We start from the raw sequence: 25,438 nt of genomic DNA, 5'->3' as shown, positions 1-25,438 counted from the left end.
TACCCTACGCAAAGCGGTGTACCACGTGACATGTGAATGTTGACTTCTAACATTTGACTGTTAATTAAATAAAAAAAATGTGGTTAGGTTATTAAAATGTTTTAACTTGTAAACAAAAGGGTCAGGTATTACTATTAAACCTTTGGGATATAAAGCCTTTAGAGGGCTGACAGTACGAAATGGAAGAATTTTTGAATTTTCTAAAGCGAGCCAAGTCATTTTTGGTAACCCCATTTGACTTCTTTTACCTTTTTTATTTTGCAATTTCTGAATTTTTAGCAAAACCTACCAGTAACATGCACTCCTATTCGTCTAACACTAGGAAATGAAGCATGTGACCTAGATTCCACTATAGCACCCCTTCTTCTGGGGTTCCTGCGTCATAAAACCCACCCTGAAGAATTGGTTGTCCCAATTCTGAACTGTACAGAAACTAATTTTCCTCTGCACACTGAAAACTGTTTTGTGTTAGAGCAGGCTAATGTGGCTTTAAGTGATTTAGTTTTTTGGTACTGCTAACTTAAATTGTAAAAGATGACCTAATATTTTATGAGTTAATTTATAGTGACCAAGTGCCTGTGGAGGCTTTGACAAGCAAGTATCAGGTTAAAGTGTCTTTAGTGGATCATCACATATTAGCAAAAAATGATCAAGTTTTTGCTGGTTTTGTTGATGAAATATTTGATCATAGACCTGTTGATTCCAGCTATAAATGGGGCCCACAAGTGAGAGTACAAATCGAACCTGTTGGGTCCTGTTGCACTTTAATTGGGAATGAAATTTTGAAAAGCAATAACTTAAACATTTTAACAAAGCCTTTGGCCTACTTACTATACCGTAAGTTTTTCGCTTTTTTCTGGATTAATGTTGAATAAAATCAGTTTTTAGAAGTTATAATCTTTGACACTATAGCCTTAAATCCAGAGGCTCAAAAAGTCACCCCACTGGATATTCAAGTTGCCAAGCAACTGCAAGACAATTTCGGTTTTACCAATGACTACCAGATTTTATTTGACAAGTTGTGGGCAGAACACAATAATGTGTCCCAGTTAACACCATATCAACTGTTGCACAAAGACTTAAAGGTGATTGAGGGTGTTTTTATGCCAGGACTCCCCACTCTTGTTGAGGAGTACCTAAATCTGAAAGGTGGCTTTGAAGCTGTTGAACAGTTTGCTCAGGATCACAAAGTAATCATCCTTCATGTATTTTTCCAACTTAATTACATATAACTTATTACAGGCTAGTTGTGTGCTTTTATTTGGAATGCATGCAGCCAATAAGCAAGTTAAAAGAGATTTGGCTTTGTATAGCCCTTCAGAGGATGATGATACCTTAAAGACAGTTTTGTTGAACAGCCTACAAACTAAAAGTGAATTAAAGTCAGAAAAACGACAAACAAAATTTGATGGTAAAGTCTACTTGTTACATGTTCACAATATCAAAGTGTCTAGGAAACAGTTGATGCCTATTGTTAAGACAGCCTGGAACATTTATAAGAGCAATAAAGTAGTTTAAGGTTTATTGTTTAATAAATTAAATTGAAACAAAAAATGTTCATGTATTAACTTAGATTATATGATGATAGGGTGCAGGAGTTGGTACACTCATCAAGGGAGAGTTAATATCAACGTCCATTTCACTAGGTAACGTCGTTTCTTCTTGTGTATTAATTTTCTCCTGCAGCATTTTGTACAAATTATGCACCTTCTCACTGTGTTGGTGAGTGGGAGCGACAGTTTTCAGTAAAGTATGCAACCGACTTGCCGGTAGTTTAGGATGGACATACCTACAAAGCAAATAATTACAAAAAAGTTGGGTACAAAACAAATAAACAAACCATAACAGTTTCAAAAGATGCCTTGTTACGTTATCCCTCTGCAGCCCGGCTGAGAAGAATTCGTCAAACAATGCCGTACAGAAATCTTCAGCTTGGAACTCATCAGGATTGCCGATTAACGAATGAACCTGCAATTTAACCTTACAAACTGTGGAACGAAGCAAAAAAACAAACCAACCAAGGAGTGTAAGAAAGGATCCTCAAAAGCCCTGTCGTCTTTACAGTTCGCTAAAACAGTCAAAATCCTCAACAAACCCACGCGGTCTTTGGATTTGGCAACGTGCAGAGTATAGTACATGGCTAAAATACTGGCAACGCTGCTGTCCTGAATGTAGGCTTCCACGGCGTCCGGTAGAGGACCGGCGTGTTCAATGACGGTAATGGCCGCTTCACGCTCATCTGGAGGTAGTTTACTAGACAATTGTCGGACCTGTTAATTGATTGCTGTATTTCACGCACCCAACAAACTTATGTACTCTATTCACCTGGTCATCTACCATCAAACTCATTAAAGCCGGCAGGAATTTCGTTACGACCTGACTGTCAAGTTTAGGCTCTTTGAACTCTTGTGAATTGATCATTACCCAAGCGCTCAGTCCCAAAGCCAGCATTCTCAACAGTAAAATCAATATTGTGTTATCCTTAAAAGGTAAAATTCCTTGTTAATCCACTTCAAACAAACCGAAAACCTTTCATTTACCCGTGGCATACTCTCATTGTGAATTAAATGCTGCAAAATCTTTATAGCAGAGAGAGCCAAAAAGTTAATGGCGTAAGGGTCGCACAAAGTCATAGACAGGTCTCCTAACACCTGTTCCTGTCCCCGTTTTACGTTATCCAAAAAACCTTGCAGCTCTCTAGACCTTTTAATGTCAACGTTCTTCTCCCGGATGCAAGCGTCCAAGCACCAGGTAAATTTATGGCAGGGATCAATGGAAATAATGTCTTGCACCTCCAAGTCATGCAGAGCCATCAACAGTTCGGCTCTTAGCGTGCAGTAATGCACTATACGAGTGCGCAGAAACAAGGTGCGAAGAAACTGAAGAACCATGTCGTATAGCTTTACACTGTTGCCAATCATGTGGGCTAGTTTTTGTACCACCTCCCCTTGTCGACGCACCTGTTTTTTTAAAAAAAATTAATAAATTACCGGCTTTTGATTTAAAATGTTTACCTTTGGTGAAGGGCCAAAAAATTGAGTGCTCAAGTTTTGATGATCAAACAGTACATTCTCCTTTTCTGTGATGTACTGACTCAGTAAGGGTGACACTTCATCACCAAAAAGTGACTGATTGTCCTTCCAAATTTGACGTTTAACCTCAGTATCTATGGTCCACATAGTCAAGTACAAACCAAACTCATAACTGACACTTACCGGTATCACTGTACAACTCCCTGTCCCTTACCAAAACTTTAAGATAATGATCGTCAATCTGAGGAATGTTTTTCAAAATCGCCATCACTATAGGCCTCATAGCCTTAACTTTGATCACAGGGAAACTTTTTTGCAACAATTCTCTCAGTTTTTGGTCCCGCTCTTTTCCCTCCAGTTTTCCAATGTCATTGATGTGACTGATTAACTTTTCCCGAAGTGCCTTAAGCCATATTAACACATGTAATTTACGTGTAACTCAACACAAAGTAAAGTAAAATTACCTCTACAACAGACATGTGAAAATCCAATCTTCGCACTCCGTGAAGATCGAGTAGCGGCAACATAGGCCGAAGACTCGGCAATAAAATGCCATTGGTCACCTGAAATATGAAATTAACCTTAGGGGACCAAAGTTTGAAGTTGTGTTTGCTATTGTGCTAAGTCTTATGCCGCATTCGTTTTCACGCTCCATAGAGAGAGCAGAGCGTTTTTGACGTCACGATGACGTAATTTAACAAAAACATAATTTAACCAACTGTCAAATTACATCATTGTGACGTCGAAAAAGCTCTGCTGGCTCCCTGGAGCCTGAAAACAAATGCGGCCTAAATCTTTACCTTTAAGGAGTTACACTATCTACTACTAATCTATGCATGTTTGAATTGCTATAAGTCTTAAATAGAGTGTCATGTGTAAAATGCCCTTCTTACTAAATTGGTTTATTCTCTAACCTAACCTAACAACTAAAGTTTTGAAAACTGCATTTACAGTTTTTGAACCTTTTTAGAAAAACTGATACTCTTGAAACTTTAACGGGGTGCAAAACTTTGAAAAAGCAGTCAAAACCTAGAAAGATTCTCAAACTACTACCACTTTTAGATTCCCTGACTTGAGCAACTTTTTACTCAAAAATCGACACGTAGATAAATAAATATAAGTGTACGTACAGTTAGTTTAATACAAAACACTTTGGAAAAACTTCCTTTATATCCTAAGAAGTCAAAAATTTACCTGAAACTCCTCAATAGCTTTCAAAGGGTCTGTGCAACTTGTAAGGGCAGCCTTCAAATAGGCTGGACCTTGAACTTTAAGGGCCTCCAAAGGAAATTCAGTGTGTTTCGAAGTCGACGACATTTTCTTAACTAAAGTTTCCGCAAAACCCGCAAAAATTAGAAAGGAAACATGGTATTTGTTTTCACAACACACAACAGTTATGTTTATAGGAATTTCTAACCTATAAATTTTTTTTTGTGTGACATCTGTCAGTCATTGTTTTTATAAAGGCAATGTTGCCAAGTCTAATTCTCGTTACGTGAATAAAGAAAACTTAGGTGTGGCGATTCATTAATGAACTGTTAATCAGCACAATATAAAATGCAAACTTAAATTTTAAACCATTTACTTTAGATGTTATTGCCTGAAAGGTTCATCTAAAAAGTGGTAAAAACATAAACCACACTAGACCACTGGCAACGTTGTTTCTTAATAGACAAGTGACACACTGACACTTAACGTGCGCACGTTGTCCCGATCTCACCCCCACCTCGTACAAACATTTCGTTTTTGTGCTTTGTGGGAAAGTGTGGTGTGTGCTGCCGAAATTTATTTAAAATACAAAATAAAAACATTACAATTTTTTAGACGGTTTTCGGGGCGTTTTATAGCGTACATTAACCGAAAGAAAAATGACTACTCAACCTCATAGCCGAAAACGTGTGTGTTACTACTACGACAGTAAGTTTGATCTCTCTCTGATTAGTTTTCGTGGGGTGTTTCTCGAATTCTGGGGGTTTGCTTGTGCTATTTCTACTTTTGGTGTATTTTTTTTGGGGTTAGGGGCTCTTAAAATTGCTTTTCTTTGTACTACGTGATGATTTACGGTTTTGACAATCATAATGTCGGACGAACACATTAGACCGCCAGTCTGCCGTCGTTTTCGTGCAATATGATTGGTTCGAACAGCCGTGTAGGGAAGGATGATGCTAAAAACGACGGCAGTCCGATTATTTATTACCAGTCTATCGTGTTTGCCTTCACAAACTTTCCCAAGAGACTTTTGTTAAGTATAATATTTCATCTTAGGTGATATCGGGAACTACTATTATGGCCAGGGACATCCTATGAAACCTCACAGGATAAGGATGACCCACAATTTGCTCCTCAACTATGGACTTTACCGTAAAATGGAGATTTATGTAAGCACAACTTCCAATGCTGTACCATGAACTCTAAAATTAAAATTAAATAAAAAAAAAACAGAGACCACACAAGGCCACAGCGGAGGAAATGACCAAATTCCATTCAGACGACTACATCCGTTTCCTGCGCTCCATCAGGCCAGACAACATGGCAGAGTACAATAAACAGATGCAGCGCTTCAATGTGGGCGAAGACTGTCCAGTTTTTGATGGGCTGTATGAGTTTTGCCAGCTATCAGCAGGAGGCTCAGTGGCCGCCGCAGTAAAACTCAACAAACAAGCCTCAGAAATCTGTATTAACTGGGGTGGGGGGCTGCATCATGCTAAAAAATCTGAAGCATCTGGATTTTGTTATGTGAATGATATTGTTTTGGGCATATTGGAGCTGTTGAAATACCACCAGAGGGTGCTGTATATTGATATTGATGTACATCATGGGGATGGTGTTGAGGAGGCGTTTTATACAACTGATCGCGTCATGACTGTGTCTTTTCACAAGTATGGAGAATATTTTCCTGGTTAGTTTTCCGTTTACTCTTTTGTTGGTTGGATTTAGATTTATATCGGAATTTTATTTACAGGTACTGGTGATTTAAGAGACATTGGGGCAGGTAAAGGCAAATACTATGCTGTAAACATCCCCTTAAGAGATGGCATGGATGATGAAGCTTACGAAAGCATTTTCGTCCCAATTATCAGCAAAGTTATGGAAACTTTCCAGCCTAGCGCTGTGGTATGTTACTGTAACTGTTTTTACGTCCGAATGCTTCTAAAATTGCTTTTTAGGTGTTGCAATGCGGCGCTGATTCGTTAACAGGCGACCGCCTGGGCTGTTTCAACTTAACCGTAAAGGGCCACGGTAAATGCGTGGAATTCGTCAAAAAGTACAATCTACCATTCATGATGGTGGGTGGAGGAGGCTACACCATTCGAAACGTGTCCAGGGCGTGGACGTACGAAACTTCAGTAGCCTTGGGAGTGGAAATTGCCAACGAGCTGCCCTACAACGACTACTTTGAGTACTTTGGTCCTGACTTCAAACTGCACATCAGTCCGAGCAATATGGCCAATCAGAACACGCCAGAATACTTGGAGAAAATCAAAACCAGACTGTTTGAAAACTTGAGGATGTTGCCGCACGCTCCCGGTGTTCAAGTGCAGGCGATCCCTGAAGATGCCATTAACGAGGACAGTGACACTGAAGAGAAAGCCGACAAAGACGAGCGATTGCCTCAAAAAGACTTGGATAAGAGGATTGTACCGGAAAATGAGTTTTCAGACAGTGAAGACGAGGGTGAGGGCGGCCGTAGGGATAACAGGTAAACTATTTAATGTGTGCCTCTTTGCAATATGTAACTGATTGGTTTCTTGCAGGAGCTACAAAGGTCGAAAAAGACCGCGGTTAGAGAAGACAAGTGAAACTAAGGAGACAGAAGAAAAACCCAAAGAGGAACTCAAATCAGAAAAAAGTAAGTTCCCGGTTAATTTATTTACTTTTAAACTAGAGAATTTAATAACAAAGTGGTTCATCTGACCCTAGTTTTTGTGTCTTTTTAAGCACAATCAGCACTTTTATAAAAAGCGCCCTCTTTTTTCCAGCTCCGGTCGAACAAGAAACTAGATGAGAAAATTACGGTCTGACTTATTATAGGTGTGTATGGTTGCCTGCGAGTAGTTAGAATGGGGTAGCTGCTGTTTAACTTTCATTTCCTCTTTCTTCTTATTTACTTATAATTTCAGTTCAGCTACTCAAGGCGGCTGTCATTGTTGTCACCAAATCAATTGATGACGTCTTCTTGAGTAGTTGAACCACCTACGTGAAGTCACGTGGGCAACAGTCGGTACGAATGCACGCAATATAATTTTGATACTTATACAGTGTGTCTCAAGAATTCTTTACTCCTTGCAGTAATTAGAATTTAACAGCAGTATGGTGTTGACTTTTTTTTGTTCCAAACTGATATTAGTTTAATAGGGCATACATTTTTGGACCTTTTCTACAGTAGGTTAAGGTTTTTCATCTTGGGACACTTTGTATAGCATGGCATTGTAATTTTGTCTACATTTTTACAGAAAATCAGTCAATCAATGTTAATTTTCTTTTTTTTTTTTTAAGGTGAAGAAGGCTCCAAAACCAGTTCGGACGATACCACCACTGACACGGGTTAGAATCGCTTCTGTCCCATTTGCTACTCTAAAAAAATTGCCTGAATTTTCTTAGAGACAATGCATTGTTTTCCTGTGAATAATCTTTATAGCCGCTTAGGTTATAGGGAATTTTATAATTGTGTACATATGTTCTCTGGAAAATTTTATTTTTAAGTTTCCTTCCTGTACGTGTAAGAAACCATATAGTTGGGTGCGTCTACATGGTTAATTGTTAATTTTCTACCTATTTATTAGATAAGTTTAGGATGTAAGAAAATATACAAGTAATGTCATATTTTGGTGTTATTAATTTTTTACAGTAATTATTAAATTAAATTTATTCTGCTAAAAGTAAGTAAATGTCTATAGGGGGCGCTACATTAATCGTAATTTTCAGTAAAAGTGACAGATGACAGACCACAATTTTTTGGATTGAGGTTATGTTACACCACATAAACATCGTGCCCCAACAACTAACAGTAGTTTTTATTTAAAAATCATATAAAAAAACACTCTTAACAATGCCTAAACTACGCAAACAAAGAAGGAAGAAAGTGTTTAGGCACAATGTGAACAGAAAAAGGCTACGGAACCGCATGTTTAACAAAGGCAACATTGGCTGGTAAGCATTCACACTTTCAAGTTTTGTTTTGGGTCCTAAATTAGCTTGTTAGCAAAGAAGTGAAAAACGCCTGGGATCAGCAAAAGTCGGTGCAGGGAAACCTGGAAGAAATGGGTTTGTCCTATGACCCAAACAAAACCATTGCCATACCGAAAAGAAAGAAGCCACAGCCCCCTTCAGTCATGGAGGTTGAAGAGGCTGATGCTCCTAAAGTTCCAAGCAAAAAGTTTGTAGCTGATACTTTGGAGGCTGATGCCAAAGCCCCTAGAGAAAAAAGGTTGAGACTACCAAAAAGTCAGGTTAGTTATTGTCCACACAGCACTAGCTCCTAGTTTGTGAACTTACCATTAGGGATGTTGTTTAGGTGGAGTGGATAATATACTTGCTCAAAAAGTATGGATGTGACTACAAGGCCATGGCTAGGGATAGTAAAAACTACCAGCAGGAGACTTGGAAACAGTTGAGGCAGAAAGTGAGATTGTTTAGGAAGATACCTGAACAGTATGAGGAGTACCTAAAATTGCCTGGGGCTAGGCCTGTAGAGTCTGACTGTGAAGATATGAGTGATGGTGAAATTTAGGTTTGTGTTTGTATAAAATGTGATAAAAAATTAAAACCAAATTTTTATTAAACAAACAGAGTTTTAGTTACTGGTAGCTCACTTAACTAGTAAATACCACTTTAAATCGGGTCATTGGCTTGAAAGACAGTGTGGGATTTCTTCATTAAAAAAAAAACTGAATATCCCTTGCATAAGAACAGGATGACTCAAGTGTGCAAAACCCACACCCACCCACAACCCAAAAAATCCATTCCACCTTGTATAAGGTAGGAAAAACATAAAGAGGGCCCTGGAGATCGGTGGGACCGTCCGATAACCGATCCGTCGAGACAAAAAAATCCATTAGCATCGCGTAATTAAAACATCGACCAAGACAAATGATGCCAACATTATCGCCGGGCGTCTCACATAAATTTTTCGATTATCATAAGTCGGTTCTGCGCCTAATCTCTGATTGACAGCCGACGGTGGCAGAAATAAATAGTTTTCACTGTTCGATACATGAATATCGTTTTGTCTATTACGATATTTCGTTTATTTGGGTCGGTAACAAACTGGCTTTACCAGCCCACACAACAGGGTTAGCGTTTTCACCATTTTGTTGAGAATTGTATTTTGTATGATGTAGTTTATTCAGATTTTTTGGTGTTTTAGTACATTTTTTCAAGTGTTTTTAAGCGAAAAACAAAACATTCAACCCACACAGGTATGAATGGGCGCGGATCCAAGAATGAATATAACGTCCCATTAAGACGGACGGATGCAACAAGTTTTTTTTTTCGCTGAGACGAACTGAAACTGAAAAAGAGCAAACGGTAATGATACCCTTCAACCCGGCCAGGACTGGACGGGATGGTACTGGTGGGCTTTAATTAGTAGTACCACGGTAGTCGGACGGGTGCGTGATGGTCGCCCGGTAATTGCCAGTTTCCTAAGAGCTCTCATGCTACCATTTTAAAAAAGCTTTTTATCTCCACCTTTGCCAGTTTTACTGAAAACAACGTCTGTAGAAAAATATTAAGCTATTTAGTAGTAGGATTTTTGTTGTATTTAAAATGTAAGTAAACAGCAGCAGCAGAAAGAAATGTTGGCACCACTGGTTTGGTAGGAGCCTCTTCTGACCATAGTTAGCAGTAAAGTTGGCCGGCCTGTCGTAATTTTGATTCGATCAAAGCTTCTCTTCTTTTGAACACGGCCGAACATAAGTCGTCGTCTATCTCGGGCACGAATCGTGGGATCTTTCAAGAAATCGCGACTCTTTTGCATTTGGAACGTACACACAAAACGGCTAAAGAAGGATTATATTGTCCGAGTTGGTAGGCACCGAATATAAACTAGCGAACGTCTTTTGATTTTTTTTTCGTTGTGGTCATAGACGCATCTAGGGCTCCGCATTTAGATACGCAATGATTCATTGTCGTGTCATTTTTCGAATGAATATTCAACACGTTTATGAATATTATTGATTAAGATGGTTAAATCATAGCGGGAAAACGTATGGCCTGTCAATTTAGATTTACGCCGGCTTTGTAATTGGAACCTACGATTACTTGTCTTCGATATTTCCATTCTGGCTAGGAATGATAACTCCAACTAGATTGCTCTCTCTTATTTTCCCATGTTTATGTAAAGTATACCATCTTGCTTTATTTAGACAAAAATGTGGGTTTCAAGTCTACATGGGCAGTATTAGTGTCAATCGCATTATCACAGTGAGTATAATTTGTGTCCAACACAATCACTGGGCTAAGATTGACACTAATGCTGCACATGTAGACTTAGCAAAACCTATAATTAAAATCATCAATCTATGACGTAACAGTCAGTAATCGCTGAACAGACTGTATATTTAAGTCATTGATAAAAGCAACCTTTCAGAATGTTCATTACTGAATTAAGTCAGATAAACCAACATTTATTATTAGTTGTTTACCCATATGTATTCAACCTGATACAGGGTGTCCCATAATCCATAATACTTACCAGCACTTTTGTGCCTAACTATAGTGTTTAAACTTGTATTTGCAAATTGGGGTCAAGCTTACCACTTTAATAGAGTATACATAATAACAATTAAAACATTTAACTTTCATGTTAGTAAATTAATATAAAAAATTGACATAATTTTACATAGTAATAGAGGCTGTCATAATAATGTTATTTAATGGTTTTAACATTGATACTTTGTAAACATACCTAATAGTACACGTGTAAAAACAATAATTAAATGTAACGATAGTTATTAAAATGAGCACATCCTAACATAAGCAATTCAATTAATAAGGCATCATTTAGCTTATCCTGACTGTTGGTTTTAATGGTAAATCTCGTTGGATCGCAAGTTTGTTTCAAACCAATTTCGACTTTACTGACACGATTTTTGTAAAATTTAATTGTCAATTTTGTGGTTTATGACACTCAATGCAGTGTTGCTAAACTGTCCTCAAAATTAATTAAAACAAGATTTTGGACACCTCCAAAAACCAACAAATTCACTCAATGATTTTATTGTTAGAACAGTATAAAGTCATTAAAACTCGAGTAATAACACTTTTAATGTTAATAAACAAATTTCAGTAAAAATGTGGGACACAATTCAGTGTTGCCAAATGAATCACAAAAAAAATTGTAAAACTTATTTACCAGAAATTATAATCTACCTATATGGCAAATTTTATTAATTTGCTGATTTATTTCAAGCAAAATGTTGTCTATTTGAATACATTGTACTTGAACCACTCTGTAAAATCAAAATATTTAGCCCAGAAAAACAGAATTACTACTATCAATGTGTGTGATTATCATTACCTTAATAAGATATTAGAGGTCAATCGTAACAATCCATTTTGTGATAGTAGTTTTCATTTTTACACTCTAAACTACACAATGACAACGTTGTATTGTTGTTGTAAATTTTTGTTTGGTGAAAGGTAAACAGATAATTTTGATTAGTAGTTTATTATCGTGGGGATTATGCTTACTTCAGTAGTTCACCAGAGTACCACCATGGTTCAAGCAGTGGATAAATATGTTGTCCGAGGTCCGGTTGATTTGGAATTACCTAAAGAAACCGTGGGGAATGAGATTTTAAGACAACTGCTAAGTTCCCCTAAAGACCTGATTGCCCTGGTAAGTTTAATAATTTAATTTTTTCCTGTCTGGATTGAGTAGAAAAATTTCAGATTGATCCCTACACTAATGAAAAAATATTCTACAAAGACTATTTGCAAAAAATCATAGATTTGGCTGCAGCCTTTAGGATTCAAGGGTATAATGGTCAGGAAGTAGTGCTGTCCATATGCAGCGAAAACTGCTTGGACTATTTAATTCCCCAGTTTGCCGCCCTTTTAAACTGCTCCATTACCGCTCCCGTTAATCATATGTACACTCCTTATGAGTTGGATCACGTGCTAAAAATTTCCACCCCTAAATTAGTATTTTGTTCCTTTGAAGTGTTGCCCAAATATATTGAACTGAGGAAGAAATTGAAGTTTATTGAACGCATATTAGTTTTGGTTGGTTTTGTTGTCACGCTTAACAACTAAAAATAATGTCAGAATTCTAGGGAACACCAACGAAACCTCTACCAGAGGGTGTGGAATACATGGTGGACTTCGTTAAGACAACTCTAAAAAACCACAAAGTGGATGCAAAAACCTTTAAACCGACTCAATGTCTTCCTAGTCAGACTGCAGCCTTGATTTTGTGCTCCTCAGGAACAACAGGGTTGCCCAAAGGTGTAGTCTTGTCCCATCAATGCTTAAACGTCCGTATACTGCACAGTCGCGTAAAGGGCGAGTTTGAATCCAGTGAATTGTACGGCAAACAGTTGGGATTGATGCCATTTTTTCACGGTTTTGGCAACCTCGTCACCTTCAGTCTCTTGATGAACAATCAAACCGTCATCATCCTCAAACGGTTCGAGGAGGATGTTTTCCTCAAAACTATACAAGACTACAAAATTCAGAATCTGGCTTTGGCTCCACCTTTACTGGTGTTTTTGGCCAAATCGAAGAAAGTGGATGAGTACGATTTGAGTTGTGTGAGGGTGGTGGCGTGTGGTGCTGCCCCTTTGAGTAAAGAAGTGGAGGATCAAGTCATAAAGAGGTAAGAAAACAATAAGACAGTTCAAATACTTGTATTATTATTATTATTCAAGTTGTCACAAATTGGTTTCTTGTTTATTAGACATGTTTTCATACAAGTTCTTGCAAGCAACAAAATAGAAAATAAAACAACATTGAAAGGTTTAATGAATTTCAAGGCAACTTGGCAACACTCCTTGGGTTTGATACTTCATCACCAACATGTGAATAAGGCCGATTTCCGCTTCAAATGAATCAACGAACCAACGGGATTTGCCATTAGCCTTGTAATTATTTGTAAAGGAAAATGAACCAAAACGACATCAGAATTTTTCTTAGCAATGGAAGTTAGCTTAACCACAAAATATAAGATTATATTTACTATAAGGGAAGGACTTATTTACTCAAGTTAAACATTTTTGTGGTACTTCTCCAGGTTTAATCTTGACACTATTCGTCAAGCTTATGGTATGACAGAGATGAGCTTGACGGTGACAAGAATACCACCAGGAGTTTACCGACCGGGCTCTGCAGGAAAAGTGGTGCCTTTAGTATCTGGCAAAGTCAGAGACCAGGAAACTGGACGTTCACTCGGTCCCAACCAAATTGGTGAACTATGCTGGAAGGTATTCATTCACACCAAAAATCAAATTTGGTCTTACGATTTGTAAACTTGTAGGGTCCTTGCGCCATGTTGGGGTACTACAACAATCCTCAGGAAACCCAAAAGCAATTCACCCAGGACGGATGGTTGCTTAGTGGCGACCTGGGGTACTACGATGAAGAAGAGTTCTTCTACGTAGTAGACCGGCTTAAAGAACTAATCAAATATAAAGGCTTCCAAGTGGCTCCGGCTGAACTGGAGGGTGTGCTGCTGAACCATCCAAAAATTGCTGATGCCGCTGTGGTAGGACTCCCAGATGATGTGGTAGGGGAGCGTCCTCTAGCCTTTGTAGTCAAAAAGCCTGGGGTTGAACTGACTGAAGACGAGGTCAAGAAATATGCTGCTGGTAGGTTATTGGTTGTTGTGTGGGACAATTTCATGTTGTTTGACTGGTTGCAGGTTTAATGTCACCCCAGAAGCAATTGAGTGGTGGAGTGGTTTTTGTTAAGGTTATTCCTAAGAATCCTAGCGGAAAAATATTGAGGAGGGAGTTGAGGGCGTTGCTGAAAAAATACCAAAACGATTTGGTACAGATTAAGGCAAAATTGTAATTATTTTTAAATTTAACAGATTAAAGTGACTCTTAAACCCTCAAAAAATCTTTTTCAAATCCTTGTTCTATTTACAAAATCACCACTGCCATGTTAGTGGATGTTAAAATTGACTACCAGTTAATAAAATCTGCCCTAATATCTAACCAGGTATAAATAACACTATTTATAAGCCATTATTTACCTAGTACAGGTTAGATTTGACTACAGAGTACCTACATAGATAAATAAGACTATGTTTTATTATTTGAGAGCAACGCAACTCTAATATTACTCGCATTTACCTTCGATATTAGTGTAAATAGCTAATTACGCATAGTTTTTCGTTACGTAATGACCCTATTTACGCACAATTTTAAGATCGGCCAAAATCTTTGTTCAAATATTGAAAAAATGATATTTTGTCTTGTCCATTTTGTCTGTAATTTCTTGAAATCACGTGAAATTTCCTTTAAAATGAGGTGCAAGTCAATATTTTGACAGAAAAATCAAAATGGCGACCTGGAACGCCATTTTGTCTCTCGTTTCTTGAAACTACGTGAAATTTCCTTTAAAATGAGGTGCAAGTCAATATTTTGACAAAAAAATCAAAATGGCGGCCTGGGACGCCATTTTGTCTCTCGTTTCTTGAAACTACGTGAAATTTCTTTTAAAATGAGGTGCAAGTCAATATTTTGACAGAAAAATCAAAATGGCGGCCTGGGACGCCCTTTTGTCTCTCGTTTCTTGAAACTACGTGAAATTTCCTTTAAAATGAGGTGCAAGTCAATATTTTGACAGATAATTCAAAATGGCGGCCTGGAACCGTCAAAAAATACAACTTTTTTATTTGTCAAGTTACAGTTGACATCTCGGTGTCATTTTATGTTAGAATTTCCAGGAAAAGACGCTGGTGCAGTCGGTTTTTTGATATCTCAAAAACTAACAGAGTTAGACCTAAGATTTAATATTTTAACCATTTCTTTGCCAGAAACTCGGCCGGATTAAGAGATACATGAAATCTGACTAAAAAATATTTACAATATAATATGTGATATTATAGAAAAGGAAATTTGACTCCCTCTAGCGGCCAAACGGTGTTATCAATCAACTCATGTGGGAATATTTTTAGAAAGCTTGAAGTCTGCTCTATCTTTTGTTTTCTATGACATTTAAACGTAACTTGTCAAATAAAGGAGTAATTTCGGGTCAAAGCGACGTGTGTCAAATATGCTATTTTTACAAAAAGTGCAATTTTGGCAATTTTTTATTTTCAAGTTACAACCTTTCAAAAATACAAAAATGACAGTTTTGGTAAAAAGTGCAATTTTGGCAATTTTTTATTTTGCTCCAGGAGGGTTCCAATGCATAGTAAAGGGCATATTTGTACCAAAGGACCTTAAATCAGGTGAAATAAGTAAAAAAATAGCACTTTAAAATTTTACATTTTTCAAAAAAATTGAAAAAATGAGAGGGTGTTAGGTTAGGTTAGGTTAGTAAATAAGTTAACATAAACAACACTGATCTGTTAATCTCTGAACTCTAAACCAATGTTTTCCCACCTTTTTGCTGTCACTGGGTGCATAATGCTGTTGACAAAAATCTTGTGCTAAAACCCCATTTAAAATCACAATATAAAATGACACAGCAAATAATATTTACGCACTTACCGTTTGCGATTGTATTTAATGTTATTTACACAGTTCATTCGTTCTTATCGGTTAAAGTTGAAAATAATTAATCGGCCTGTAAAAATACTCTTGAATCTCATTCGTTTGTGAAAGGCTTGATAACCAAGTTGACTGAACCAGTATTAAAGAGAGAATGGTGTCCGACTTCTGTGAAGATGATACCCACGTCTTGGGGGGTGATGAAACTGATGTGGTATTACCTGAGGAAACTTTAGGGAAACGACTACTGGAATCGTTGAAGCAAGCCCCTGAAAATTGTGTCGCTATGGTAAGTTTTATGTAAATTTTCAATTTGTACATCAAAATCAAACTTTTTTGTATATTTAGGTAGATGCATTCACTCAAGAACAACTCTCCTACACTGATTTTGTCCAAAAAATCATCAACTTGGCAACATCTTTACGTCACTTAGGCTACCAAGGACAAAAGACAGTTTTAGCAATATGTAGCGAAAACTGTGTGGACTACTTTGTGCCCCAGTTTGCCGCCTATTTAAATCTTTCCATTGCCGCCCCCGTTAATCACAACTTCACCCTATACGAGTTGGAACATGCGTTTAAGATTAGCTCCCCTAGAGTGGTGTTTTGTTCCAAAGTAGCACTGGGAAAGATTATGGAGTTGAAGAAGAGTCTCACATTTATAGAAAAAATTGTAGTCTTGGTAGGTTTGTCGTTTTTAGTTTGGTTTGTTTATTTTTAATTTGTCCATGCAGGGGAGATCTGAAGGTGAGAACCTACCTAGTGGAGTTAACTGTTTAGATGACTTTTCTCGCATTAAACCCCTTGGAGCGTTTCAACCTCTGGAAGATCAAGCTGAAAAAACTATAGCCTTGATATTATGCTCTTCCGGAACCACTGGACTACCGAAAGGAGTAGCACTATCCCATTTATGTTTAACCGCCTCCATAGCACAACGTACAATTCGAAGTGGTTCCCAAGAAGACGATCAATTTCAAATGGGTTTTATGCCGTTTTTCCACAGCTTTGGCAACACGATAGCCACCATGAGTCTGCTGTTAACGAAAACCGTTATCTCGTTTAAACGATTCGATGAAGATATTTACTTGAAGACTATTCAGGATTACAAGATGACCACTTTGGGGATCGCTCCACCAATTGCATTGCTGCTGGCCAAATCGCCCAAAGTGACGAAATACAGTTTGGACAGCGTCACAAGTATTGTATGTGGTGCCGCTCCAATGAGTAAAACGGTGGAGGATGAGGTTAGAAAACGGTTAGTAAAACGGAATTCTCAAGGGAAGTAGTGTTGATAGAATGTGACTGAAGGAGGTGACAATGGCGGGTTTCTGTAACATTCTCCAGACTTTTCTCTTGATAAGTCTGATGACCTGAACTCTTCCATTAGGTTGCCTAACTGTAGCGAGGTACGTCAAGCTTACGGATTAACAGAAATGACGCTTACGGTGACGGCAGTACCACCAGGGCTCGAACGTGCTGGTTCCGCTGGCAAACTGTTCGCATATCTGTTGCTGAAGGTGATGAACCCAGAAACTGGAAAATCACTTGGACGCCATCAAGTTGGAGAAATCTGCCTTAAGGTACTGTATTTAACCAAAGACAGTCCAGTTAAATTTTAAGTTTCCAGGGTCCTACAACCATGCTGGGGTACTACAACAACCCCCAAGCCACTAAAGACACTTTTACTCCAAATGGTTGGTTGAGGACTGGCGATATAGGATATTATGACGAGGATGAGTACATTTACATAGTGGACAGACTGAAAGAGTTAATCAAGTACAAAGGCTTCCAAGTGGCTCCTGCCGAGCTGGAGGGGGTGTTGATTAACCATCCGGACGTTGTGGATGTTGGGGTTGTAGGACGTCCAGATCACAAAGTAGGAGAGCGTCCTCTGGCGTACGTTGTCAAAAAACCCGGATCACAAATCAATGAAGCAGACATCAGAAAGTATGTGGCTGGATTGTTGTCACATCAAAAACGTTTGAGTGGAGGAGTGATCTTTGTTGATTCAATTCCTAAGAATCCTAGTGGAAAGATTTTGAGGAGAGAGCTGAAAGAATTGTTGAAAAAACATTTAAATTCCAAATTGTAAAAATATATTTTTCTTATCAGCAATTAAATTTAAATTATCACTAGAAACATTGACCCATTAATTAAGAAACTGTACCTGTAAGTGGATAGAAAGGAAAAGACGATAAATGGTACTTTAGGAGAAACCAAAATGAAGACTTGCCTAGAATCGATTTTAAAATTCTCAAAATTTCTTTGGAGAGAAGCCAGTTGATATCCCAAAAAAGACAAATTAAACTGCCAAAACTTTGGCTTAGCTTAGGCTTTTTTCACTTTTTTTTACTTTTCATGCACACCCTGTATACTGGAAGCAAGAACGATCCTGCAAACTTACGGTGTTGGGTTAAGAAGCTGTTTAGGAACATTTTTGGTCTCTTGCAATTTTTTTTTAACTTTCGCCGTTTTCGAGTTATACAAGAAATACTAGTTTGGTGCAACAAATTTACAAATCAGTAAAATTGTGATCTGACAGTTGACCACACAGTTTAAAAGACAGTCAGGGGCAAAATCGCTTGTAAGACCCACTTGGAGTGACCGAATCATGTTAGTAAGCACATTTTTGGAATCCTCATTAAATTTCCTATCCAATAACCTGGAAAAATACTACAAAATTTGGTACAGTCAGGGAGAAAAGTGGTGTCAAAGACTGAACGCCTGAAAGACAGTTTAAGAAAGACAGTCAGGGACAAAATCGCCTGTAAAACTCACTTGGAGTGAGAAAATGAAAGTTTTAAGCACATTTTTGGAATCCTCATTAAATTTCCTATCCAATAACCTGGAAAAATACTATAAAATATGGTACAGTCAGGGAGAAAAGTGGTGTCAAAAACTGAACGCCAGAAAGACAGTTTAAAAAAGACAGTCAGGGACAAAACCGACTGTAAAACTCACTTGGAGTGAGAAAATAAAAGTTTTAAGCACATTTTTGGAATCCTCATTAAATTTCCTATCCAATAACCTGGAAAAATACTATAAAATATGGTACAGTCAGGGAGAAAAGTGGTGTCAAAAACTGAACGCCAGAAAGACAGTTTAAAAAAGACAGTCAGGGACAAAACTGACTGTAAAACTCACTTGGAGTGAGAAAATAAAAGTTTTAAGCACATTTTTGGAATCCTCATTAAATTTCCTATCCAATAACCTGGAAAAATACTACAAAATTTGGTACAGTCAAGGAGAAAAGTGGTGTCAAAGATTGAACGCCAGAAAGACAGTTTAAAAAAGACAGTCAGGGACAAAACCGACTGTAAAACTCACTTGGAGTGAGAAAATAAAAGTTTTAAGCACATTTTTGGAATCCTCATTAAATTTCCTATCCAATAACCTGGAAAAATACTATAAAATATGGTACAGTCAGGGAGAAAAGTGGTGTCAAAAACTGAACGCCTGAAAGACAGTTTAAGAAAGACAGTCAAGGACAAAATCGACTGTAAAACTCCCTTGGAGTGAGAAAATAAAAGTTTTAAGCACATTTTTGGAATTCTCATTAAGTTTCCTATCCAATAACCTGGAAAAATACTACAAAATTTGGTACAGTCAGGGAGAAAAGTGGTGTCAAAGACTGAACGTCTGAAAGACAGTTTAAAAAAGACAGTCAGGGACAAAACCGACTGTAAAACTCATTTGGAGTGAGAAAATAAAAGTTTTAAGCACATTTTTGGAATCCTCATTAAATTTCCTATCCAATAACCTGGAAAAATACTATAAAATTTGGTATAGTCAGGGAGAAAAGTGGTGTCAAAGACTGAACGCCAGAAAGACAGTTTAAAAAGACAGTCACGGACAAAACCGACTGTAAAACTCACTTGGAGTGAGAAAATAAAAGTTTTAAGCACATTTTTGGAATCCTCATTAAATTTCCTATTCAATAACCTGGAAAAATACTACAAAGTTGGGTACAGTCAGGGAAAAAAGTGGTGTCAAAGACTGAACGCTTGAAAGACAGTTTAAAAAAGACAGTCAGGGACAAAATCGCCTGTAAAACTCATTTGGAGTGAGAAAATAAAAGTTTTAAGCACATTTTTGGAATCCTCATTAAATTTCCTATCCAATAACCTGGAAAAATACTATAAAATATGGTACAGTCAGGGAGAAAAGTGGTGTCAAAAACTGAACGCCTGAAAGACAGTTTAAGAAAGACAGTCAAGGACAAAATCGACTGTAAAACTCCCTTGGAGTGAGAAAATAAAAGTTTTAAGCACATTTTTGGAATTCTCATTAAGTTTCCTATCCAATAACCTGGAAAAATACTACAAAATTTGGTACAGTCAGGGAGAGAAGTGGTGTCAAAGACTGAACGCCTGAAAGACAGTCAGGGACAAAATCGACTGTAAAACTCCCTTGGAGTGAGAAAATAAAAGTTTTAAGGACATTTTTGGAATCCTCATTAAATTTCCTATCCAATAACCTGGAAAAATACTATAAAATATGGTACAGTCAGGGAGAAAAGTGGTGTCAAAAACTGAACGCTTGAAAGACAGTTTAAAAAAGACAGTCAGGGACAAAATCGCCTGTAAAACTCATTTGGAGTGAGAAAATAAAAGTTTTAAGCACATTTTTGGAATCCTCATTAAATTTCCTATCCAATAACCTGGAAAAATACTATAAAATATGGTACAGTCAGGGAGAAAAGTGGTGTCAAAAACTGAACGCCTGAAAGACAGTTTAAGAAAGACAGTCAGGGACAAAACCGACTGTAAAACTCACTTGGAGTGAAAAAATGAAAGTTTTAAGCACATTTTTGGAATCCTCATTAAATTTCCTATCCAATAACCTGGAAAAATACTATAAAATTTGGTATAGTCAGGGAGAAAAGTGGTGTCAAAGACTGAACGCCAGAAAGACAGTTTAAAAAGACAGTCACGGACAAAACCGACTGTAAAACTCACTTGGAGTGAGAAAATAAAAGTTTTAAGCACATTTTTGGAATCCTCATTAAATTTCCTATCCAATAACCTTAAAAAATACTACAAAGTTGGGTACAGTCAGGGAAAAAAGTGGTGTCAAAGACTGAACGCTTGAAAGACAGTTTAAAAAAGACAGTCAGGGACAAAATCGCCTGTAAAACTCATTTGGAGTGAGAAAATAAAAGTTTTAAGCACATTTTTGGAATCCTCATTAAATTTCCTATCCAATAACCTAAAAGCCCAAAAAAGTATGTTCAGATATTTCTGATAGACAAAACTAGATAAAATCCTAATAACTTTCTCAAACTGTCTTTGCCCAAGAACTGTTGACATTGTTGCCTTTTAACCTGAAATTCCTTGATTTTGTCAAAATGTATATTCTTAGTGAACATTGATAAATCTGGAACGTAATACTACAGTGAAACCGTTGGTCGTAGTCGGAACAGAACCAGAGCGGCTACTTAATTATTAATATGAACCGAACGGGTCCGGTCGACTTTTATTGTTATACTTGACAAAACACGCCTCTCCCGCCGAAGAATAATAGTTATTACTGTGCATAATGTCCAGTTATCCGTTCGCCTTTTTTTCTTTTTATTTCCTTACCTTCTATGCCACTAAGCGCGATCAACCAGGTGAGAAATGTCGCTGGGGACATCCTCGAGAGGTCATCCGTCTAATTAAGTCCGAGACCTGACGGTTCCTAAATAATTGTCGCTTTATTTGCGTGGGAACCGCGGAAATTAAAAAAAAGGTACCTTACTAGGAACCCAGCCCGTTATTGTTTATGACGTATTTCCAGGAGAGGACTTTAGATTTTGTTATTCACCCAAATTACATTCCTTTATAAAGTTTAATATTGCCTCTAACTAAACTATACCAAGTTGAATTAAATCATTATACTAAACTTGAAATAAAAATAATTTTATTTTAGTTTTAAAATATTTACCATAATTATAATCTAAAGACATTTTTTTTTATTTGATACGTTACAAGAAAATATGTTATGCAAATAACGTTTTGTTGGTGCGAGAACGCCCCCGCTACAGGGCCGCACTAGGGCCCGGCAGACAATAGGGGGCGCGTCAGGCGACATCTGTCACGTTTCCTGTGCCTACACCGCCCCCAATCGTCGCCGTTACTTTTCATTCTATTTTCTGTCCCGTTCTTTGACTACAGCTTTGATTTTCGGTGTTGTTTCAACAGTTGCCTCAATTCCTTCCTCAATATTTTGCCGCTCGCGTTTTTCGGGATGTTATCCACGAAAATCACTCCACCTCTGAGACGTTTCTGATGGGAGCATGTTCCAGAAATGTATTTTTTAATTTCGAGTTCAGTGATGTGAGATCCGGGTTTTTTCACTACGAACGCTAGAGGAAGCTCCCCCACTTCTCCATGAGGTAGCCCTACAACCCCAGCATCTAGAATTTCAGGGTGATTGATTAACAGGCCTTCCAGTTCAGCGGGAGCCACTTGAAAGCCGTTGTACTTGATGAGTTCCTTAAGTCTGTCTGCTATAAAAAGGTACTCTTCTTCGTCGTAGTACCCTAGGTCACCAGTACGAAACCAACCATTTGGAGTGAAAGCCTCTCTGGTAGCCAAAGCGTTGTTGTAGTAGCCCAACATGGTTGAAGGAGCCTAAACCAATCCAGTATTGTACACTTGTAAACTTTGTTTAAAAAGTACCTTAAAGCAAATTTCTCCAACTTGTTTTGCTTCCAAAGATTTGCCAGTTTCTGGATCTATAACTTTTAAAGACAAGAAAGGGAGTAGTTTTCCACATGATCCGGGCCGCTCCACTCCTGGTGGTATTCCAGCAATGGCAAATGTCATTTCTGTCATTCCTAACGCTTGACGTACTTCATTACACTTTAATCTGCCACCAAAACGTTTCATGTTAACCAATTGACAGCTACAGAGAATGATCATACCAGGGCTACGTAAATAGAGGTAATTTGACACTAAGCGTCATACAACATATCCACAAATTGTATCCTGCTATGACGTTATTTTACTTTGGTTTGATTTTTGCTCTACATACCTGGTTTTCACCTCTTTCTCGACCAATTGACTCAAAGGAGCACCACCAGAAACAATACATATCACACTGCTCAAATCATATCGATCCACTTTGGGCGACTTGGCCAATAACAGTGCAATAGGTGGTACCACGACCAAAGTTTTAATTTTGTAGTCCTGGATTGTTTGTAGAAAAACATCCTCATCGAATCGTTTCAAACAAATGACGGTATGGGTATTCAGCAAGTAATTAAATGTGAGCATATTGCCTAAAACGTGGAAAAAGGGTGTCCACCCCAAATGGATGTTTTCTTCCTCGATTGATCCAAGGGGCTTATAGACAAATTGGACGGTTGTTGTAAGCATACCTAGGTGAGACAAAGCCACCCCTTTTGGTAGACCTGTAGTACCTGAAGAGCACAACACCAGTCCCACAGTCTTTTCTGGTATTCCTTCCAAAGCTTTGAAGCTTTTAGGGTTCACGTGTTGGTGTTTTAGTGTAGATTGAGTGAATTGATCCAGCAAAACCACTCCTTTAGGTAAATCAACGAGAGATGGGCTGCCCTGGGATAAACCCAGTTACGATAACATACCAAAACAAAGACAAATTCAACTTACCAGCACTATGACAAGTTCAATGAACCTAAGTTTCTGCTTCAATTCCATAATCTTGTCCAGGCTATTTCTAGAGCAAAACACCACTTTGGGACTGGTGATTTTGAGCACGTGCTCCAGCTCGAACACGGTGTAGTTGTGGTTGATGGGGGCGGGAATAGAAAGATTCAAAATAGCCGCAAATTGGGGTACAAAGTAGTCCAAACAGTTTTCGCTGCATATCGAAAGGACGGTATTTTGATCCTGGTAGCCCAAAATTCGTAAAGACGTTGCCAAGTCCACTACTTTTTGCAGGAAATCACTGTGTGATCGTTTTTTTTTAGTAAAAGCATCCACCTGTAGTTAAATAGAAATATATAGGGTGTTCATAACCAGAACAGAAGACTTGACAAGGTTTAAAAAACATTTTTGAAGACACAAGTCAAAATATTAACAGAAAACTAGAAATTTACTTGCTTGAAGATGGCAATTTAAACTGTAACTTACATAAATAACACTCCTCCAAGTGAAACCAAAGAGAAACTTCTTTGCAGATGATACTGTTATTATAATTTAGACTTACCATGGCAACACTGTCTTCTGGGGCTTGAATTAAACAGTTCATTATTGTTTTTCCTAAACTGTCTTTAGGAAGAACAGCCTCTGTATAACTGCTATGGAGGACGTGGATATCATCTTCCTGGAAAGTCATTTTGTCTCCTTTACAGGATCTTCGCTACTAAACTAAAATTGTCGACAGATATCGTAAATGATACAATATAGTTACAAAATAGTTGCTGTTCTTAATTGATAACATACTTTGTTGGTGTAATAATCTGAAATCTTAGACTCGAGTTGTTTTATCTAGTTTAGTATGAACTACATGGTTTCATGTAATTGACTGAAAAAAAGCTTACTCATTAGTAAACTTGAGTTGTGTATTGATCTGAATTTTTGTATTTTTACCACAAAAAATTGATGTGGGTTAAGATTGGGAAATACTTATATACTCCTTTTTTGTACTTATCTGAAAAGACAGTTTACACTGAACGCCAGAAAGACAGTTTAAAAAAGACAGTCACGGACAAAACCGACTGTAAAACTCACTTGGAGTGAGAAAATAAAAGTTTTAAGCACATTTTTGGAATCCTCATTAAATTTCCTATCCAATAACCTTAAAAAAAACTACAAAATTTGGTACAGTCAGGGAGAAAAGTGGTGTCAAAGACTGAACGCTTGAAAGACAGTTTAAAAAAGACAGTCAGGGACAAAATCGCCTGTAAAACTCACTTGGAGTGAGAAAATGAAAGTTTTAAGCACATTTTTGGAATCCTCATTAAATTTCCTATCTTAGACCTGGAAAAATACTATAAAATATGGTACAGTCAGGGAGAAAAGTGGTGTCAAAAACTGAACGCCTGAAAGACAGTTTAAGAAAGACAGTCAAGGACAAAATCGACTGTAAAACTCCCTTGGAGTGAGAAAATAAAAGTTTTAAGCACATTTTTGGAATTCTCATTAAGTTTCCTATCCAATAACCTGGAAAAATACTACAAAATTTGGTACAGTCAGGGAGAGAAGTGGTGTCAAAGACTGAACGCCTGAAAGACAGTTTAAGAAAGACAGTCAGGGACAAAACCGACTGTAAAACTCACTTGGAGTGAGAAAATGAAAGTTTTAAGCACATTTTTGGAATCCTCATTAAATTTCCTATCCAATAACCTGGAAAAATACTACAAAATTTGGTACAGTCAGGGAGAAAAGTGGTGTCAAAGACTGAACGCCAGAAAGACAGTTTAAAAAAGACAGTCACGGACAAAACCGACTGTAAAACTCACTTGGAGTGAGAAAATAAAAGTTTTAAGCACATTTTTGGAATCCTCATTAAATTTCCTATCCAATAACCTGGAAAAATACTACAAAATTTGGTACAGTCAGGGAGAAAAGTGGTGTCAAAGACTGAACGCCAGAAAGACAGTTTAAAAAAGACAGTCGGGGACAAAATCGCCTGTAAAACTTACTTGGAGTGAGAAAATGAAAGTTTTAAGCACATTTTTGGAATCCTCATTAAATTTCCTATCCAATAACCTGGAAAAATACTACAAAATTTGGTACAGTCAGGGAGAAAAGTGGTGTCAAAGACTGAACGCCAGAGA

General features: G+C 37.6%; 6 protein-coding genes across 8 annotated transcripts; 4 read left to right on the top strand and 2 right to left on the bottom strand.

Annotated features, from left to right (window-relative positions):
* Positions 1-33: 33 nt before the first annotated feature.
* On the top strand, positions 34-1,554 carry pn (exopolyphosphatase prune). The gene is made up of 5 exons (XM_081983867.1): positions 34-224; positions 280-509; positions 566-837; positions 889-1,190; positions 1,243-1,554. Exons 1-5 carry the CDS (start codon positions 180-182, stop codon positions 1,516-1,518), a joined length of 1,125 nt encoding a protein of 374 aa, XP_081839993.1. The 5' UTR covers positions 34-179; the 3' UTR covers positions 1,519-1,554.
* NELF-B (negative elongation factor B) lies at positions 1,508-4,439 on the bottom strand. The gene is made up of 9 exons (XM_081983860.1): positions 4,227-4,439; positions 3,497-3,595; positions 3,216-3,435; positions 3,015-3,166; positions 2,541-2,960; positions 2,326-2,481; positions 2,019-2,270; positions 1,841-1,968; positions 1,508-1,789 (listed from the first exon to the last, which is right to left on the bottom strand). The coding sequence occupies exons 1-9, from the start codon at positions 4,347-4,349 to the stop codon at positions 1,570-1,572; spliced, it is 1,770 nt and encodes a 589-aa protein (XP_081839986.1). The 5' UTR covers positions 4,350-4,439; the 3' UTR covers positions 1,508-1,569.
* Positions 4,440-4,745: 306 nt separating this feature from the next.
* Positions 4,746-7,854, top strand: HDAC1 (histone deacetylase 1). Of its 3 annotated transcripts, XM_081983862.1 has the most exons (8): positions 4,747-4,949; positions 5,298-5,410; positions 5,475-5,931; positions 5,995-6,146; positions 6,200-6,732; positions 6,788-6,882; positions 7,013-7,064; positions 7,530-7,854. In XM_081983862.1, the coding sequence occupies exons 1-7, from the start codon at positions 4,901-4,903 to the stop codon at positions 7,036-7,038; spliced, it is 1,425 nt and encodes a 474-aa protein (XP_081839988.1). In that variant the 5' UTR covers positions 4,747-4,900; the 3' UTR covers positions 7,039-7,064; positions 7,530-7,854. The 3 variants fall into 3 exon arrangements, with proteins under 3 accessions (XP_081839989.1, XP_081839988.1, XP_081839987.1); XM_081983863.1 differs by lacking the exons at positions 7,013-7,064; positions 7,530-7,854 and adding an exon at positions 6,972-7,006 and having other exon boundaries at positions 4,746-4,949; XM_081983861.1 differs by lacking the exon at positions 7,013-7,064.
* Positions 7,855-7,988: 134 nt separating this feature from the next.
* LOC145731876 (nucleolar protein 16) lies at positions 7,989-8,819 on the top strand. The gene is made up of 3 exons (XM_081983874.1): positions 7,989-8,183; positions 8,236-8,482; positions 8,548-8,819. Exons 1-3 carry the CDS (start codon positions 8,083-8,085, stop codon positions 8,761-8,763), a joined length of 564 nt encoding a protein of 187 aa, XP_081840000.1. The 5' UTR covers positions 7,989-8,082; the 3' UTR covers positions 8,764-8,819.
* Positions 8,820-11,612: 2,793 nt separating this feature from the next.
* On the top strand, positions 11,613-17,832 carry LOC145731910 (uncharacterized). Its single transcript, XM_081983901.1, has 11 exons — positions 11,613-11,874; positions 11,928-12,260; positions 12,311-12,852; positions 13,267-13,456; positions 13,510-13,840; positions 13,894-14,041; positions 15,830-15,983; positions 16,043-16,375; positions 16,428-16,948; positions 17,081-17,273; positions 17,321-17,832. The coding sequence occupies exons 1-11, from the start codon at positions 11,719-11,721 to the stop codon at positions 17,783-17,785; spliced, it is 3,366 nt and encodes a 1,121-aa protein (XP_081840027.1). The 5' UTR covers positions 11,613-11,718; the 3' UTR covers positions 17,786-17,832.
* A 3,671-nt stretch (positions 17,833-21,503) lies between these two features.
* LOC145731802 (luciferin 4-monooxygenase-like) lies at positions 21,504-25,216 on the bottom strand. The gene is made up of 5 exons (XM_081983787.1): positions 23,866-25,216; positions 23,307-23,639; positions 22,711-23,252; positions 22,356-22,545; positions 21,504-22,307 (listed from the first exon to the last, which is right to left on the bottom strand). Exons 1-5 carry the CDS (start codon positions 23,992-23,994, stop codon positions 21,843-21,845), a joined length of 1,659 nt encoding a protein of 552 aa, XP_081839913.1. The 5' UTR covers positions 23,995-25,216; the 3' UTR covers positions 21,504-21,842.
* Between the last annotated feature and the right edge of the window lie 222 nt (positions 25,217-25,438).

The sequence above is a fragment of the Ips typographus genome, linkage group LG7 (genome assembly GCF_016097725.1).
Source record: "Ips typographus isolate SLU linkage group LG7, UJ_Ityp_2.0, whole genome shotgun sequence".
In the NCBI taxonomy this organism is placed as follows: Eukaryota; Metazoa; Arthropoda; class Insecta; order Coleoptera; family Curculionidae; genus Ips; species Ips typographus.
This window is presented reverse-complemented; position numbering and strand designations above follow the sequence as displayed.